Raw genomic sequence first — 19,012 nt, 5'->3', positions numbered from 1 at the left:
TTCACCCAACAGCTAGGTCCCTAAGAAAGTGAAGGTCAGTAGATACTTTTATTAAATGGGGTCACATATTGAAGGTCTTGGGGAAAACCAGCTACTTGAAGGAACCAAATCAGGAATTATTCTCTAAGGAGGGAACTGCCCCTACTTTGTGCATTGTAAACTTGGAGTTTGATAAATTGGGTTCTCAATCTGAAAGGCAGGCACATCTGAGGTCCCCGCTGCTCCTGGTGGTCCCTTAGTTTACTGATAAAAATCGTTAAAATTTCTTGAGGACTCACAGGCCAGTCACTGAGTTAAATATTGTACCTTTCGTATTTCATTTAATCTTCATGACAACCCTATGAGAAACTACTGCTGTATCTATTTTCTTTTTTTTTTTTTTTGAGACGGAGTCTCGCTCTGTCGCCCAGGCTGGAGCGCAGTGGCGCAATCTCCCCTCACTGCAAGCTCCGCCGCCTCCTGGGTTCACGCCATTCTCCTGCCTCAGCCTTCCGAGTAGCTGGGACTACAGGCGCCCGCCATCTCGCCCGGCTAATTTTTTGTATTTTTTAGTAGAGACGGGGTTTCACCGTGTTAGCCAGGATGGTCTCAATCTCCTGACCTCGTGATCCACCCGTCTCGGCCTCCCAAAGTGCTGGGATTACAGGCTTGAGCCACCGCGCCCGGCCAAGAATTTTTTTTTTAATCAGCTGGACATGGCAGCTCACGCCTGTGGTCCCAGCTACTCAGGAAGCTGAGATGGAAGGATTGTTCAAACCCAGGAGAGTGAGGCTGCAGTGAGCTGTCAGAGCAATGTGCTGTCAGAGCAATGGAACCAGAGCGACTCCATCTTGAATAGGGGCTACTGAGTAAAATGAGGCTGAGACCAGCTGGGCTGCATTCTAAGGAAGTCAGACATTCTTAGTCACAGGATGAGATAGGAGGTGGGCAGGACTGGTTTCACAAGATACAGGTCACAAAGACCCCGCTGATAAAATGAGATGCAGTAAAGAAGCTGGACAAAACCCGCCAAAACCAACATGGCAATGAAAGTGACCTCTGGTTGTCCTCACTGGTCATTGTATGCTAATTATAATCCTTTAGCATGCGGAAAGACACTCCCACCAGGGCCATGACAGTTTATGAATGCCACGGCAATATCTGGAAGTTACCCTATATGATCTAAAAAGGGAAGGAACCTTCAGTTCCGGGAACTCCCCACCCCTTTCCTGGAAAACTCATGAATAATCCATCCCTTGTTTAGTATATAATCAAGAAATCACCGTAAGTCTACTCAGTCAAGCAGCCATGCCGCTGCTCTGCCTACGGAGTATCCTTCCTTTATTCCTTTACTTTCTTAATAGACTTGCTTTCACTTTACTGTCAGCTCACTCTTGAGTTCCTTCCTGCTTAAAGCCAGGAACCCATGTGGTCTCCCAGGCTGAATCCCAGTTTTGGAGTTTACCCTGTGACGGTGTCACTGCTCTCCAGCCTGGGCGACAGAGTGAGACCCTGTCTTTAGAGAGAGAAAAAAAGGAAAGGTTGTCCTTGGCAGGCAGTGTGCCAGAGCCCCAAGAGTCAGCAGGAGAGGTGGGGGGACACGGGGGGCGGGGAGGAGCTAGAGAAAGTTGAGCAGATTCTGTCTCCCGCTTTCGTAAGAGATTTTGGGGGCAGATCCCAGCCCAGTAAGTCAGTGCACAGAAGGGCAGGCCTTTGCCCGCCTCACAGGACTGAGAAGAGAGGCGAGTTTCTAAGAGACTGGAGGGCTCCCTACATGGGAAAGGGAAGTGATTTTAGCTGTGTTTGGCTGGGAGTTCGGCTGATGGTTCCAACTCATGGGTATTAGCGAAGGGGAACAAGGAATTGCTGAGGGTGGCAAATTGGTTATAATTAAGAGAACCTGGGAGATGCAAAACAATGTGAAGGCCACCAGCTGTCCTGGATCTGGAGCCTCTGTCCTTGGAGCCGCTTGCAGGGGGTTGGAGGGACGGCTCAGGAAACCAACCGCCCTCCCCTACAGTGCAGACCGTTCAGCAAAGACTGCGGGAGGATGGAGCCGCTCTGCCCGATATTCCCAGGGCCCAGGGGACTGCCCTTGCTCCTGGGCCTTCCTTCCTGCTTCACTGTCACCTTTTCTTCCTCCACAATTTAAATGCCTTGTCTCTTAGGAAAACAAATAGGCTTGGGAGTGGGCTCATATCCTGACTCCTGTGCTTTTTTTTTTTTAAGACAGAGTCTTGTTCTGTCTCCCAGGCTGGAGTGCAACGGCACAATCTCGGCTCACGGCAACCTCCACCTCCCAGTTTCAAGCAATTCTCCTGCCTCAGACACCCGAGTAGCTGGGATTACAGGCACGCGCTACCACACCTGGCTAATTTTTATATTTTTAGTAGAGACAGGGTTTCACCATGTTGGCCAGGCTAGTCTCAAACTCCTGACCTCAAGTGATCCACCCGCCTCAGCCTCCCAAAGTGCTGAAATTACAGGGGTGAGACATCATGCTTGGCCGGTTTTTACACTTTTTAATTTGGGGGAAAAAAAATCAAAAGAATATCATTTTGTAGCATTTCGTGACATGTGAATGTTATATAAACTTCAGGTTTTGGTATCCGTGAAGTTTTATGGGAACACAACCGTGCCCATTTGTTTACATATTGTCTGAGGCTAATAACAAGGGGGGCTTGGTGGCCCCTCATCCCCCGCTCCTCGTGGAGCTGCCCAGATGGCTCCAGAGCTTGCTGGAGTCACTGAGGGTCCCAGTGACTGGCCTGTGGTTCTGGTCAAAGGATCTGAGACTGTATGGCCTGCAAAGTCTAAAACATTTAGTATTTAGCCTTTTACAGAAAATGTTTGTCAACCCCTGGCATAAGTGCCTGACAATAGGTGGTCAGTAAACTGTATCCTGTTATTCGTATTATTATTACTGTTACTGTTACCCCTTTTGGCCTCATTTTAACTTTCAAATAATCATACTCATGGCTTAATGGAGAGATTCTAAACCTGAGGTCCATGGAAGGGTTTCAGGGGCCAGGGGGTCTCTGGACCTCTGCAGTCTGGCAGATGGGGTCTTTTTTGGGGGGAGAGGCTCCATCCAACCCCTGGTTCTCAAAGGGGTTTGTGTCATCAAATAGGTAAAAAAAAAAAAAAAAAAAAAAAAAAAAAGTGTAGGTTTGATCCTTCCTTGACCCAGGCAAATCGATCCACACTTTCCCTGGGCTGTCTGAAAGCCACATCCTTGAAGATGAGCTATTTGGGGGCCCACCCACTGCCTGTGTTGGAGGGGCCTGCAGCTCAACAGGAATGAGGACCCACAGCTTTGGAGTCAGTGGTCCCAGGCTGAGTCCAAACCTTGGCGGCCCCTAGCTGAACCCCTTCTCTGACCCTCGGTTTCCTTGTTGGGTTGCTGCAAAGATTAATCTGGTAATGTCTGTTGGTCACTTGGCACAGCGTCTGGTACACAATATGTACTGTAGAGATGGTAGTGATTACTAATCTTATTGTCCTTGCACATTCAAAAGTGCTTTCCTCAGCTCACTCAGACCCAGGAAAAGCTGCCACTGTATTTGGCTGAATTTGAGGTCTGAATACCCCTTGAGGGCCCTTAATCTTTATCTTTGGTACCAGCAAATGAGGCAAGTCCACTAAACATTCACGTGATCAATATGCAAAGAAGCATGACCCTCAGTGAAGTTTTTGAGTTCAGTGACCTCATTTGAACAGAGACAATGCTTTTAAGATTGAAATAAACGGGATCTGCAGCTTCGCTATTGCAAAAGCCCTGGCTGTTTCCGAGTGGTTTGTGTTTCTCGCAGAGGGGTTACTCTGAAGCTCAAGCTTGGGTCTACTTTCCCCCTAAAACGCTTCTTGTGGAGCCCCTTTTCCCAGCTCAGTCACCCAGAGCTAACAGGTTTATTCCAAAGCCCAGCAGCCACCACTGGGAGGGGACAGGGTGTCTTTGCAGCCGGGCTGTCCTGGAGATGGGCGTCCTGCACAGACTGGTTCATGTTCAGCCCAGCAGGCACGGCCCGCCCCCAGTGGTTGGGCTTAGGCCCATTCAGCGGAGGCCTGGTGGCTCCAGACAACAGCTGGAGACCAGAAGTGAAGACTTCCAGCTACAAGCAAATGTTGCTGCTTCTTGAGGTTGAAATATTCTATCCCTAAAGTGTCCCTTTCAGCTGAGCAAAAACAATCCCCCATCGGGACCCGACCTCGCCACAGAGGAACAAAAGCCTCCCAGTTCTCTGAGTGCCAGAGACTGTCTGCAGTTTCAAGCACGCATGGCCCAGAGGGGAAAGAAGATGGTCATGTGACTTCCAAGCCTGGAGACAAGGTCACCCTTGTCCAGCCCTATTCCCCTTCATGGGAAGAAGAGCCTTTGACTGCCTGACAAAGGATGGGGCTGGTGCTGCCGTGGTGCTGGCTCCCGGGTGGATTCTCCAATGTCTGCGTTTCTCAGGTTCAGGAGAACACAGGGCAAGGTCAGTGGTCCCCAGAGTCCACTCAAATGGGTGTGAGGGTCTCATCCTGGCTTCATTGTCCCATAATCCCAAAGTGGTTTTTTAGGTAGGACAGTTACACATTCTGGCTGCATTTATTTATTTTTCTGTTGCAGCATAATTTGTCCCTAAGAAATTCACCAACAAGGCCACCCCATTTGTTTTCTACCAGCCATTTCCTGCCATTAAAAATATTTTCCTTCATGGAAGGAAAGAGCTTCTGGGAGAGAGAAGGAAAGCCCGATGAAGAGAAACAGTCAAGCGAAGCTCACCTTTAAAGGAGCCATCCCGGGCCGGGCGCAGTGGCTCGCACCTGTAATCCCAGCACTTTGGGAGCGCGAGGCGGGTGGATCACCAGGTCAAGAGATCGAGACCATCCTGTCAACATGGTGAAACCCTGTCTCTACTAAAAATACAAAAATTAGCCGGTCGAGGTGGTGGGCACCTGTAGTCCCAGCTAGTCGGGAGGCTGAGGCAGGAGAATCGCTTGAACCCAGGAGGCAGAGGTTGCAGTGAGTTGAGATCACACCACTGTACTCCAGCCTGGCAACAGAGCGAGACTCTGTCTCAAAAAAAAAAAAAAAAGGTGCCATTACGTTGCAACAGCCGCAACAGTGTTGGGGCTGGCTGCCGGGTGGAGGCAGAAGTTAGCCAGGGAGGGGACAGTGGTGAAGTGAAGGGCGTGGACTCTGTGTCAAGGCAATGCTTCCAGGGATTCTGATGTGGTAGGTCTGGGGTGGGGCCCAGAAACCTGCAGTTTAACAGAGCACGTAGGGATTCCCAGGCAAGGGGTCAAATGCATCCCACCGAGAGCCATGTCTGCGGTGGTAATATTCTTTAGCTGGACTGGCCTGTGCCCTCTTTCCTCAGAGAACCCTATCCTAGCAAAAACTGGCTGGACGAGGGAGACTTCACCTGGCCCAGCTGTCTCCTGAGAATCTGGAACTGGGACTCAAAGCCCCAGCAGTCTATGTGTGCTGGTCAGGTTAGAATCTTTGCTCGCCAGGCTCAGTGACTCATGCCTGTAATCCCAGCACTTTGGGAGGCCGAGGCGGGCGGATCACCTGAGGTCAAGAGTTTCAGACCATCCTGGCCAACATGGTGAAACCCCATCTCTACTAAAAATACAAAAATTAGCTGGGTGTGGTGGCAGGCGCCTGTAATTCCAGCTACTCCGGGAGGCTGAGGCAGGAGAACAGCTTGAACCTGGGAGGCGGAGGTTGCAGTGAGCAGAGATTGCACCACCGTACTCCAGCCTGGGCGACGAGCAAAGCTCCGTCTCAAAAAAATAAAAAAGCTTTGCCCATAGGTTATTTGACTTCCAGGGGAGTCCTTGTTTCCTGTCCTACTCCTGCCCACCCTGGTCCTGCCAGGCACTCCCTCACTGCCTCAGTGCATCCCAGGACACTGTCCCCTATAGCCTTCTGAGGGGTGGCCCTAACACTCATCCTGAGGATGCCGCCTGTGCCCATGTTCCCTTGGGTTGTGCAGAGCTCTGTGCTCCTTGGGGGGGCTCAGGCTGTCTGTCCAACGCCTGCCGGACAGCTCTGCCTCAGTGTCCCACAGGGACCACAGTGGATTTAGCCCAAAAGGAATTCATCAGGTTTCCTCTCACACCTGGCACCTTTTCCATTCCTTATGTCAAAGAATGGCCCCTCTCTCTGCTCAGGCACCCATGTCAGGTACCCGAGCACCATCCCAGACACCTCCTCATTCTTAACCCCCACCTCTATTCTAGAATGAAAGGAACATCTACCTTTGATGGAAAACATACTGCAGGTAATAACAATTCATACAGTCCAATGCCTCACAAAGGCAGGTACTGTAACTGTCTCCATTTGACAGGTGAGAAAACAGGTACACAGGGCCGTGTTACTTGCCCCAGGTCACATAGTGAATAGTGGAACTGGGATGTGAGCCTGAGCTACCCACCCCATGCATGTGCCCTTGCTCTGGAGATGTGGTCAGCGTCTCTCTCCACAGCACTGGCGTGGGGGCCCAGGCATGCCCTCAGCATCTCCTGGTTGGGCCTGTAGAGTCTCCTGACTGGTTTCCTTGCCCTCGGTCTTACCCTGCTCAGATCTGTTTTCCCAGATGCAAGGAGAAACGCTTTCTAAACTGGGAATCTGATGTCACTCCTCCGCTGAAACCCTTCAAAGGCTCCCTGTTTTACTCTGACTGGCCTCACAGAGAATGAATGGAGGAAACTGAATCCTGGAGGGCTCACTCCAGGGCTGTGCTCCCAGCTACTGTCCCCCACAGCCTCTCCATGCCTCAGCTGTCTCATCTGCCAAAGAGGGAAAGTGGTACCCACGGCGAAGAGTTGTAGGATGTGCACAGTGTCTGCCAGCGGAGTGCCTGGCACAGAGTGGGCAGCTCATACATGGAGCTTCTATTAGCTTCTTTCCTTCCTAAGAAGGAAAGGGTGGGGCAAGAAGTGGGTGGAGAGGAGGAACTGGTTGCTCTGAGAGGCAAAGTCAGTTCCACCTGGGATAATAATTACATAAGCACTTTAGATGCATTTTGTCAAAACATAACCTCCATAGCCTCCTGAGGAAGAGATTCCATTACCCTTTTCAGATGGGGAAGCTGAGGCTGAGGAGTCAAGGGACCAACTCCAGGCCGGCTTGAGCCCAGATTTCTCTGATGCAGAGCCCTGTGCCCTGCCCTGACCCTCCTTGGACGTGTGCTGCAGTGCAGTGGTTTTGGAGTACCTAATCTTTCCGATCTTACCAGCTGAAGGTCAGCTGTGGGTCAAAGCCGTGACAAGACTGGAAGAAGTTTGGAGGCACTACTAGGAAAAAGCAACCAAAAGGTGAGGACTGGCACCCGAGGGAAGGTAAGCATCCCACCACAGACACCCTCCGCTTGTCCCACAGTCTCTGGGGAACTCCCGCAAAAATGACAGCGTAGGGCCCATCACTATTTCTACAACAATGAGAATATTTATTTTTTCCAGAAAGTAAAAATAACATTTTTTCTCTTTTGTAAAAGTACCATTACATTCCATTTTCTTAAATAACAAAATCCTAAAAATATATATTAAATTGTATACAGTGCATCACACTTCATCTTATATTTTAAAATACATGATGTTTCTATTTTATTCTCAAAGTTGCATATTAAGAGCATATTTACAAATAAGGCCTTGTCATCCAAAGTCAAAATCCCTGCTGGAAGGTGAGTTTGGATGTGGGAAGGTCTTGGCGTGCATGAGCCCCACGATGGCAGCTCCCGTGCAGGCGGGGAAGGGCCCTCCAGTCTTTGTGTCTGAAGACCCTTCCTTTCTGAAGCAGATTTCCCTCTGACTTTCCTCCACACCTCACTTCTGCCTCTGTACCCAACTCAGCAAGACGGAAGCCTGTGAGATGTGCCCACCAGGGGTCTGCAGTCAGAGGGTGAAGCCCTGTCACCCCTGAGCCATCCAGCCTGAGGGGAGACAGCTGTGGCTGGAAGGCTTGAAAAACACCCCACACCAGGGAAGCTAAGCTGAGACCTGGCCAGGAGGTAGAACAGTGAGGAAGGTAAACAAAGACATCAGAGGAAACAATCCCAACTCCCAAGGTAGGAGCAAAAGCCGACATCAAACACCACATGGGAGATCTGAGGCCTCACTGTGCCAGGCGGTGGGGTGGGGAGCTGCCCGGCTCCGTGGGAGACCTGGCCTGGCCTCAGCAGACCAGGGAGGCAGGGTCTCGGAGGCCATCCGCATATAAGTGCTTGTGAAGAGTAAGTGTGCAGTGCCAGGATGCATCAAGGCTGGGTGATGGCCTGGCTGGGCTGCAGGCAGGTCCTGAGCCTGGCCAGGAAGGCTCCTGCCTGGGCTGACAGTGGGGCATGTGGGTGGAGCCACACCCAGGCACTCCGGTGGGTTCTGCCTGAGGGCCAGGACAGCTGAACTTGCTAGTGCTTTGATCTCTGTGGGCTTCTGGCTGATTGGAGTCTTGAGCCGGAGCCCACTCTTCAGAAGTTAGAGCAGCCTGGTTTCCTCGCTCATGCCCAGAGAGGCCTCAAGCCTGTCCTGATGTGGGGGACAGGGTTGGTGAAGGCACTCGGGTTCATTCCTACTCATTCTCTGCTTTGCAAGCAACTGGACAAACGGGGAAGAACAGGGCACCGTGTGCCTCCCGCCTGCCTTCTCAGAAGGGCCAAGGACACTGAGAAACAACGCGGGGCCACAGCTGGCCAAGGCATAGTCACCACGGAGAGTGACAAGATCAGCTGGTGAGGGCTCTCCTGTTGGCACATGTACCAAGAAGGCAGGGCCTGGCACCAGCGGGGAACAGGGTGAGGATGGCACGCAGGCCCAGTGCCCCCGCAGCCTCCTCCCACGCTCTGTCACCTCAGGAGAGGCTTTGGCCAGGGTGCTTTCAGAGCTCCGCCCACAGTGGTCCTCAAAGCCCCTCCCCTGCCTCTTCCACAGTCTTCTGCCATGCGTTCCAACGTTGACTTTCCCAGGGTTACCCTCTTCCCGCCACCTCCAACCCCCACTTTATCTCATCCAAGGAGTTTCCTCAAAGTTCAAGTGCCACCTCCTCCGTGCTCCTGGAAGCCCACGTCATCACTTCTGGAACAGTTTCTTTCTCAGGTGTTTACTTAGCTGCAGTGGCCTTCTGTGGGGTGTCACTGACTTTTTTTTTTTTTTTTTTTTTTTTTGAGACGGAGTCTTGCTCTGTCGCCCAGGCTGGAGTGCAGTGGCCGGATCTCAGCTCACTGCAAGCTCCGCCTCCCGGGTTTACGCCATTCTCCTGCCTCAGCCTCCCGAGTAGCTGGGACTACAGGCGCCCGCCACCTCGCCCGGCTAGTTTTTTGTATTTTTTAGTAGAGACGGGGTTTCACCGTGTTAGCCAGGATGGTCTCGATCTCCTGACCTCGTGATCCACCCGTCTCGGCCTCCCAAAGTGCTGGGATTACAGGCTTGAGGGTGTCGCTGACTTTCTAAGTAGTTCTAACTGAGCCCATAGCCGGGCTGCGCAGGGCCCAGCACCCATGGAGGCTTAGCCTGGGGTGATTTACAGCCCTCCTGCCCCTCCGCTGTCCTGAGCCAGGTTTGGGTTTCCCGGGGCTGCTCCACGGATCATAAGTTGATCCTAGAGGCACTGGGCCATGCCAGGGCCAGGCAGGAGGAGAAGTGCTGGGGCATCCCTGGCACCTCCCAGGCCCTCCGAGGAAGTGCTGCCCCCACTGCAGGCTCCAACAGCACATTGGCCTGGGCATGGCCTCCCCTGACTGAGATGTGAGGAGGGCAAGGTGGGCATTTGGGCTGCAGGACACCCCAGAGGCCAGTGGTCAGTGTCAGCCCCAGGCAACTGAACAATTGGCCCCTGGCCGGGTGAACTCTTCTGGGGCCACATGCCACATTCCCTTTGTGCTGCACATGGCTCTATTCACAGCACAGGGCCCGCTGGGATGACACACACCTGACACTTGTGTTTGAAAGAGATTCCACAATCAGTGTGAATAGCTTGGAGGGGAGACTGCACGTGTCGATATGTTTCCAGCGGTCCTCCTGTGTGACGGGCCTCTTGGAGACAGAGGCCTACGGACAGCTGCTCTTTCCAGATCAAAGCATGAAGCCTGCACCGAGCAGCTCTGTGCCCTCAGCTGGCCTCCCACGGGGCCTGGGGTGGCAGTCCTGACCCTGTCTGCCTATGACACATTGCTCCATTTCCCTCCTCTGAAGGCCTCTCTGCCTGAAGCTCTGAGCACCTCTCCTGAACTCAGGCTGCCGAGTGTCACCTCTCCTTGCAGACACTTCCCGTGTGGCCCTCTTTCCTCCCAGGGGTGGCAGGTGCAGAGGTGTTGCCAGAACCTCAGTAGGAGCCCCAGCAGGCAGTGGCTCAGGGCTTGGGGGAGGTAGGCAAGTGCTGCAAAGAGGAAACGCCAAGGCCAGAGGTGCAACAATCACCCAGGCCCGAAAGCCTTGGGAAGAGGCATGCTCTGACGAGGGCCTAGGCCTGGCCAGCAGAGGCACAGTCCGCTTTTCTCAGCTGCTGTTGACAAAGCCTGCTTCCAGATGGCAAGGACTTTTAAATTAGTGATGGCACTTACCTCCCAACCAGCAGCCACTACAGCTGCAGCTTTCAATCTTAGGAGGAGCTCCTTGGAGGAGCTCCAATTCCCAAACCCACCCTCTCCTCGCACCAATCTCTGCAGCCCAACTCCCTATCTAAGGGACAGGGTGACATGGGACTGGGGACAAGAGTGCTGTCCTTCCCCACTGAGCCATTCCTAACCCCACATGGTCCCCACAGGAGGGGCAGAGAGCACAGATGGCTCTTGGGGTGTTTTTTATCTTTTAACACGGGGGACGCCAGAAGGAAGGACCACAGGCCCCATGTTTCATGTAGTGCTGCCTAAAGGCAAAAACACAAGATTGATACTCTCTGCTCTGAACTGAGAGTTAGCTGAGCCAATCATGGAGAGACCGAGGCCTGGCTCAGGTTCCATAGGACCGCGAGCTGCTCAGGGGCAAGGCTGATAAATCCAATCCTGAGTAGTTACTGAGTGCCCATAAAAGCTTGCAGGAGAATTTGTTGCATGAGTAAATGAATGGGTGTTTTTTGTTTATTTGTTTTTTGTTTTTTCTGAGACAGAGTCTCACTCTTGTTGCCCAGGCTGGAGTGCAGTGGTGCGATCTCGGCTCACTGCAACCTCCGCCTCCTGGGTTCAAGCTATTCTTGTGCCTCAGCCTTCTGAGTAGCTAGGATTACAAGCTCCTACCACCACGCCTGGCCAATTTTTTTTTTTTTTTTTTTTTTTTTGAGACGGAGTCTCACTCTGTCGTCCAGGCTGGAGTGCAGTGGCGCAATCTCGGCTCACTGCAAGCTTGGCCTCCCAGGTTCACGCCATTCTCCTGCCGCAGCCTCCCAAGTAGCTGGGACTACAGGCACCCGCCACCAAGCCCGGCTAATCTTTGTATTTTTAGTAGAGACGGGGTTTCACCGTGTTAGCCAGGATGGTCTCGATCTCCTGACCTCGTGATCTACCCGCCTCGGCCTCCCAAAGTGCTGGGATTACAGGCGTGGTGGTAGGAGCCTGGCTAATTTTTATACTTTTAGTAGAGATGGGGTTTCACCATGTTGTCCAGGGTGGTCTCAAACTCCTGACCTTAGGTGGTCTGCCCGCCTCAGCCTCCCAAAGTGCCGGGATTACAGGCATAATCCTGTTGCGCCCGGCCAAATGGATGTTTTATGTGACCAAAGCTCTTCAAGCTTTCCCTGCAGCTCTATGAGCTATGGAAAGAAGAATCTAGAAAGAAGCCCATGTGTAAAGTATCAGGTTTGATATAAATGGGGGTCACTAGATCTTATTCTCAGACCCTCCCAGGCTGGAGGAGGCCCATCCTAGTCTAGCATCTGGAGAGCAATGTTGCCAGGGCAGCACAGACACCGCCCTCTTTACACCTCACTAATGTCCAGGAGTCCACACTTGCATGGGACCAGACCAACTCCCAAGAGTACCTGAGAGTTCTCCCTGTCTGGCCCTGTTCCAAGCCATAAAGACCAGGAGAAGAGAAGAAACAAGAAAAATTCAATTAACTAAACCTACCCACCACCTGACAGCCATCTAGAATGTACCTGAGCCCAGTGCCAGCCATGACCACCTCTGTCATTTCAGCTTCACTGTCCTGACACCCCCACTGCTAGCTAGATCAGAGAGAGAGATGCAGAGAGGGCCGGGCCCCAGGGCCTTGAGTCTCTCTCCTAAGTGCAACCGATGAAGCAGGAGGAATCCAGGCTCTGCCTGCCCTGGCAGCAGGGTACCTCTTCCTAGTCTGTAGGAGGGCGCCCCCGAAGAGGCCGAGGCAGAGGAAGAGGCAGGGAAGAGTCTGTCAGAGAAGAACCACAGGAGGGGTTGACCCCAGCAGCCTTGAGCTCAAAGAGGGCCCTCGAGTCCTAGGCACAGCAGGGTGTTTAGTCACTCACAAGAGGATTGCGGTCATCTTGTTGACTCTGACCCTTGAGTTTCTTCTTAAAGATGGAAATCGAAGTGGAAGGCTTGTAAAAAATGCTCCAGATTTCCCCCGAAGTCCCTGGTTGATGACAATCCCTAAGGTCCCCTGAAGCAGGAACACGATGGGATCTGTCAAGCAGATAAATAATTTTTCCAATAGATTAGAACAAAGCACTCCAAACAACCTACCATCTCATGAGATACTGTATCTAGGAAATGGGGTGGGGCAAGGTCTAGGAAGGACCTCACAGCCACCTCTAAAGATCTGAAGGACTAGTGTGCAGCTGAAATGAGGCCAAGTGCAGCAGGGCAGCATCCGCATCAGAATAACAAAGAACTTTCTAACTAGCAGAATTCTTCAAATCTGGAAAAGCCCAGCCTGAGAGAATATGAATTTTCAAATTCCTTTATTTTAAATAAAAGAACTATCTTCAAATGCCATTTACCTGGAAGCCCACCTAGCTAAAACAAGATAAACGCAAAACTTCTCTGCTTCAAGCAGAGACCCGTCTAGCCTTCGGTGCTGGCCCAGACTCTGTTCAGTCCTGACAGCTGCCTGGCAGGGAAGCTGCAGCTGATGTCAGAGGAGAGTCAGGCATGTACTTTAAGGCCTCAGCCATGCTGTCAGATGCTGGATGCTATAGGAAGCATCGGGCTTTCTTGCTGCCACAGGGGATGTGGTCAGGACTGAGCCTGAGAGGCTTCCCCAGAACATGTGAATTGTGACTTTAAAACACACATACACACACATAGACACACACAGACACAGACACACACACAGACACACACACACGCAGACACAGACACACACACGCAGACACAGACACACACACACACGCAGACACAGACACACACTCACACACACACACACACACGAGGACATTATTTCCACTGAAACATTTCAAGTGTAGGGTGGAGGTGTCTATGTAAAGTGGTTCCAATGTGGCCAAAGGCAGCCTTCACAAGGCAACAGAAGAGCTTGCATTTAATGTATAAGGCAGCAAGTGAGACAGTCAGGAAAAAGACAGCTTTTAGTGGACATACATACATTTTCAGGGAGGCTGTGAAATGAGAAGAGCCTCGATTAGAAACCACCAGAAAGACAGAGTAGGGGTCTAGGAAAAATTAGAACAAGCTCCCCTCTAAGTACACAAACATCAGTAGCACGAACAATTGCCCCTTTCCTGGAAGGTGCAACTGTTAGACTTGAGTAGCAAAATAAGGGAAGGAAATATATTTTCCCCCAAATTGGTCAGAATTGAATGATAAAGCTTCTGTAAGTTTCTTCAATAACTGTTTTAAAATAACTATTAAGCAATAGTGAATAAAATGTGAGAATTATCTTCCTAAGGATGTTTCTCAATTTCTAGAAGGCATCAGGAAGTATGCACCGCATCGTCCTAGCTATCTTCAACCCTGCATAAAGATCTCCGTAAGGCACTAGCACATTTGCTTTTTAAGCCAGGAATGTTGCAATCCTCCTTGAAATTGTATGCTTTGGACACAGCAAACAAAATCCCTCAAACCTTAATGAGATTTGTCCAGTTGTACATTTCACTCTACAGAGAAGGGGGAATGTCTGCTGCCTTCCATTCCCTAGGACTGAGGGCCTTGGAATCATCTGCTGATTCTACAGTTGTACCCAGACAAATGAAGCATCATAGAAAACGAACTCTGAGCCTTCCCTTTCCTGGAATCGGGCAGCTCCCTCTTGTACTCACTTGAATGTGACGTGCAGAAGTATCTTTGCTACAATGGCTGTGACTGTGAGGATGAGGAGAGTTGCCAGACCATAGACTGTCCATCCTGCAAATGCAAAAGACAGAGCTTACCAGGCTTGTTTATGGCTGGTTTCCGAAAGGGGGTCGGCTAGAATACCCAAGTGAGTAAGTCTGGCTGAGGGGCTCCCTGGAGGCCGGTGTGGGAGGGCAGCCAGCAAACCCAGCCTCAGGAGCAGCTGAGACCCAGGCTAAGCATGGGGCCCCAGGTGTTCTGAATACTTCCCTTTGTTCTACAAGTCACTCTCAGGGAGAGGCAGGCAGGATGATCCAAAGTCTACTGGACTCAGAATCTAAAGGGATGACATGCATTTTGTCTCTGCCACTGGGACCACTGTGCAACCACAGATGGAGTTATGTAAACTCTTTGGGCCTCAGTTTCCTCATCCGAGGAATGAGATGTGTGACCTATGAGATGCTACTGAGATCCATAGCCAAATGACACACAGGAAGTGCTGGACAGGCCCTTCTCCCTGACCTTCTACGGTGGGTACTGCAGGGGCCCTGGGCAGTTTGAAAGGCTCCAGGCTAGGTCACTACTGAGGGTACTTTCCAGTTCTACCAGCTCATAAAAGCATCACTTCCTTGGCTCACTGCATCCTCAAGCTCCTGGGCTCAAGCAATTCTTCTGCCTCAGCCTCCTGAGTAGCTGAGACTATAGGCATGTGCCACTATGCCCAGCTAATTTTTCTATTCTTTTCGAGACAGGGTCTCATTCTGTCACCCAGGTTGGAGTGTAATGGTGCAATCATAGCTCACTGCATTCTTGAGCCCTCGGGCTCAAGCCATCCTCCCACCTCAGCCTCCTAAGTAGCTGGGACCACAAGTGTGCACCACCACACCCAGATAATTTTTTTATTTTTTGTAGAGAAAGGGTCTCCCTATGTTGCTCAGGCTAGTCTCAAACTCCTGGCCTCAAGCCATCCTCCTGCCTCAGCCTCCCAAAGTGCTGGGATTACAGGCGTGAGCCACTGCACCTGGTCCTGCATGACTTTTCTTCATAGCTCTTATCATTATCTGATTTTTATTTTGCTTTCTGTCTTTCTCCTCTCATTTATATGTCACAGAAGGGCAGGGATTGTGTTTGGTTCACTCTATAATCCGGTACCTAGCACAGTGCCTGGCACCACTGAAGCACTTATATATCTTTTGAATGAATGAGTCAGTGAGTGAATGAATGGAGTTCTTGCAAATGCCAATAAATTTAGGGAGTTTCGGCCGGGCGCGGTGGCTCAAGCCTGTAATCCCAGTACTTTGGGAGGCCGAGACGGGCGGATCACGAGGTCAGGAGATCGAGACCATCCTGGCTAACACGGTGAAACCCCGTCTCTACTAAAAAATACAAAAAAACTAGCCGGGGGAGGTGGCGGGCGCCTGTAGTCCCAGCTACTCCGGAGGCTGAGGCAGGAGAATAGCGTGAACCTGGGAGGCGGAGCTTGCAGTGAGCTGAGATCCGGCCACTGCACTCCAGCCTGGGCGACAGAGCGAGACTCCGTCTCAAAAAAAAAAAAAAAGAAAAAAAAATTTAGGGAGTTTCAATGTGGGGCTCTAGAAAGATAATCTTAACGTGGGAAAATACGGGATTAGCTGATTAGTCACAATGTACAAAAGGCACACTTGCCTAATCTTTGGAGGTGAGCACTTTTCCCTCAGGACTAAGGAACCAATTAATAAGAAAATTTCCCTCAAAAGCCAGGACAGACTATAGGTCACAGAGCCAATATCCCAACCTGCCTCTGAATAAGAAACACCCAAGTGCTTTTGTCTTTATAACTGTCAAGAGCGCTACCTTCAACTCTGTGGCTTCCAGCCCCCATGGGTGGCGCCCAGGAATTGCTACCTGGGACAGTCTGAGGTGGGTGGCTGGGGCTGGTGGTGATGACATAGAGGACTTTGGAGGACCGGGCAGCGCTGACACTGAGGTTGGCCTGCTCTGTGATCACCTCGGCCACTGTCTGGTTGACAGCGGGCCTCTCTTGTAGCAGTTCTTCCTTGACGGCTGGAAGAGAAAAAGCAATTAACTGGGGCCAGGGCTGTGGAGACTGAGCTGAGCGGGGTGAGAGCATGAGTTATGAAGAACAAGCCTTCTGCTCTATTCAGTTCTGGTGCAGTTCCTTCCATGGGCGGGTCCCTGTCATTAGACCTACTAAAATAGCGACACTGACAGGTTTTCGTCTCTTTTCTGTCTGATGAAACATAAATGAGTTATGAAATGGGGGTCAGGAAGGAGCCACAGCCTCAGGGTGATCTGCAAGGTGAGTCAGTAGTTCTTGAGTCCCAATCTGCCCCGCAAGAACTGCCCAAGTCACAAGGGTGAAGAAGAGAAGCCCAAGGCCCATGGGCCCTGAAGAGCCCTCAAGGAGGCAAGGATGTCTTACCTTGGTATAAAACAGCAAATCCCTGGGCCTGATTGATGCGATCAGAGAAGAAATACAAGATGACGAAGTCCAGAGAGACGTTGAAGGACAGAGGTGGGCGGTTCCTCCCGTGGAAGCGGGCTAGGACACGGTGGGTGTAGCCATCCAGAAGCTCCACCATGTCCGCCGAGTCCCTGATGTCAAATAGGGGGAAGCTGAAGTGGATGCGGGAGGCCCCCGGAATCCGGATGGTCCAGTAGCAGACCCTCCCCGTGGCATAGGTGTCGGGGAAGTCAGGGGAATAGACCACAGAAGACATGGCTGAGTAGTTCCCACCGCAGGCGCCGACGAGAGCTGTAGAAGAGAAAAAGACACCACGCCCTCAGTCTGGGCCTCTGCCACAGGCACGCTTCCAACACCAAGGCTCTAAAGCCTTCCTAACGAGCAGGATCCCATTTAGGACATTGTTTCTATCTGTAAAACCAGACAGTCTTATGTTTCAGGATCGAGTCACAAAATGAATCGCTGAGACTCTGGACAAATGACTGTGGAGATGTTTTTCCCCCCCGAGACCTTAGAATTAGCACACAGCACAGTGGTGTGGCCTAGGTTGGGGCTGGGCTGGAGTCAGAGAGTCTGGACTTGGGACTGGCAGGGCCAAGTGATGGCAGGGGCCGCACTTCACTCGCGGGCCTCTTGCTTCTCTCAGTTTCAAGGCTGGAGAGAGCACCACCTGCTCCTGTATCACAGGAATGTGCGACGGCACATGAGACAAAGCACACAAACCACTCAGGCCTCTGCAGGGGAGCCACCCGATGAGGTAAAGTCGTCAAAAGAGAAGGGCTTTACAGTTGCTCGTGTGTCCCCAGTATCCTTGCAACACTCCCATGAGGGACCACGTTTTCAAGCGGGGAAACTGAGGCACAAGAAATGACTTTCTGCAGTGAGGAAACATGTTAGATTCTAAGCACTCTGTACTGAGCACATTTGATTTCTCTGGACTCCTGTTTTTGATAGGCAGGTTCTAGAAAGGGGATGCAGTGGTTTCCTGTCTTACATGGTGAAATGTAAACAAGATCTTAGAACTGAAACTCCTTGGGAGGAAGTGTAGGGCTAGGAATTTATTTTTTTTTTTTGAGACGGAGTCTTGCTCTGTCGCCCAGGCTGGAGTGCAGTGGCGGGATCTCAGCTCACTGCAAGCTCCGCCTCCCAGGTTGACGCCATTCTCCTGCCTCAGCCTCCCGAGTAGCTGGGACTACAGGCGCCCGCCACCTCACCCGGCTAGTTTTTTTTTTTTTTGTATTTTTTAGTAGAGATGGGGTTTCACCGGGTTAGCCAGGATGGTCTCAATCTCCTGACCTCGTGATCCGCCCGTCTCGGCCTCCCAAAGTGCTGAGATTACAGGCTTGAGCCACCACGTCCGGATGGAATTTTTTTTTTTTTTAAGACAGAGTCTCGCTCTGTCGCCCAGGCTAGAGTGCAGTGGCGTGATCTCAGGTCACTGCAAGCTCCGCCTCCCGGGTTCATGCCATTCTTCTTCCTCAGCCTCCCAAGTAGCTGGGACCACAGGTGCCCACTACCAGGCCAGCTAATTTTTTTTTTGTATTTTTAGTAGACACAGGGTTTCACCATGTTAGCCAGGATCGTCTCGATCTCCTGACCTCGTGATCCGCCCGCCTCGGCCTCCCAAAGTGCTGGGATTACAGGCACGAGCCACCGTGCCCAGCCAGGGCTAGGATTTAAAAAGCAGGCTTTGGGGGAGTTCTGGTTCCCTTTAGGATGTAGAAAACAACAAGCAGGCCGGGTGCGGTGGCTCACGCCTGTAATCCCAGCACTTTGGGAGACCGAGGCAGGCGGATCACCTGAGGTCAGGAGTTAAAGATCAGCCTGACCAATATGGTGAAACTCCGTCTCTACTAAAAATACAAAAATTAGCTGGGTTTGGTGGCGTGTGACTATAGTCCCAGCTACTAGGGAGGCTGAGACATGAGAATTGCTTGAACCCGGGAGGCGGAGGTTGCAGTGAGCTGAGATTGTGCCACTGCACTCCAGCCTGGGCAACAGAGCAAGACTCCATCTCAAAACAACAACAACAAGCGAATGCTGCTTCCATCCTAACAATGAAAAAAGCTTAAAACTCAGCTGAGGTCTCATGACAACCAGGGGAACTTAATTCTACAAAGTCAAAGCCCCACCAAGGAGAGTCAGGCCACACAAATAGTTTCATCTTTGAGAGAACACAGGAGGAAGAAGTGACTGCCAGAGAAGTAACAAGAAAGCACTAAAATCTTAACAAACTCTTAAAGGCTGAGAGTGGGCTAGTGTCTCAGCTTAGGGCAACTGGGCATCCCAGACACAATGGGCATTTTGCCCTCACTTGCGAGCTTTTCTGCACAGACCTCTACTCAGTGCTTTCACAAGTGACTTGGGTTGGCCAGCAGACCAT

The 19,012-nt window shown here is 51.4% G+C and overlaps 1 protein-coding gene and 1 pseudogene across 3 annotated transcripts in view; both read right to left on the bottom strand.

The window, feature by feature from the left end:
- Positions 1-7,400: 7,400 nt before the first annotated feature.
- Positions 7,401-11,148, bottom strand: LOC117096541 (annotated as a pseudogene). The gene is made up of 2 exons (XR_004442512.1): positions 9,427-11,148; positions 7,401-9,168 (listed from the first exon to the last, which is right to left on the bottom strand). The product of XR_004442512.1 is annotated as an uncharacterized LOC117096541 (transcript).
- An 840-nt stretch (positions 11,149-11,988) lies between these two features.
- Positions 11,989-19,012, bottom strand: part of KREMEN1 (kringle containing transmembrane protein 1) — a 71,467-nt gene continuing 64,443 nt past the window's right edge. Inside the window, exons 6-9 of one of the 2 annotated variants that reach the window (XM_033233117.1) lie at positions 16,588-16,920; positions 15,999-16,208; positions 14,153-14,237; positions 11,989-12,560 (exon numbers count right to left, since the gene is read on the bottom strand). In XM_033233117.1, the coding sequence (XP_033089008.1) occupies positions 12,392-12,560; positions 14,153-14,237; positions 15,999-16,208; positions 16,588-16,920 (797 nt within the window). In that variant the 3' untranslated portion in view covers positions 11,989-12,391. The remainder of the gene's footprint in view (positions 12,561-14,152; positions 14,238-15,998; positions 16,209-16,587; positions 16,921-19,012) is intronic. The other variant, XM_033233118.1, reaches the window with a different exon arrangement.

The sequence above is a fragment of the Trachypithecus francoisi genome, unplaced genomic scaffold (assembly GCF_009764315.1).
Source record: "Trachypithecus francoisi isolate TF-2019V2 unplaced genomic scaffold, Tfra_2.0 Lachesis_group14, whole genome shotgun sequence".
NCBI classification, from domain to species: domain Eukaryota; kingdom Metazoa; phylum Chordata; class Mammalia; order Primates; family Cercopithecidae; genus Trachypithecus; species Trachypithecus francoisi.
The sequence above is the reverse complement of the archived record's forward strand: the minus strand, read 5'-3'. Positions and strand labels throughout refer to the sequence as shown.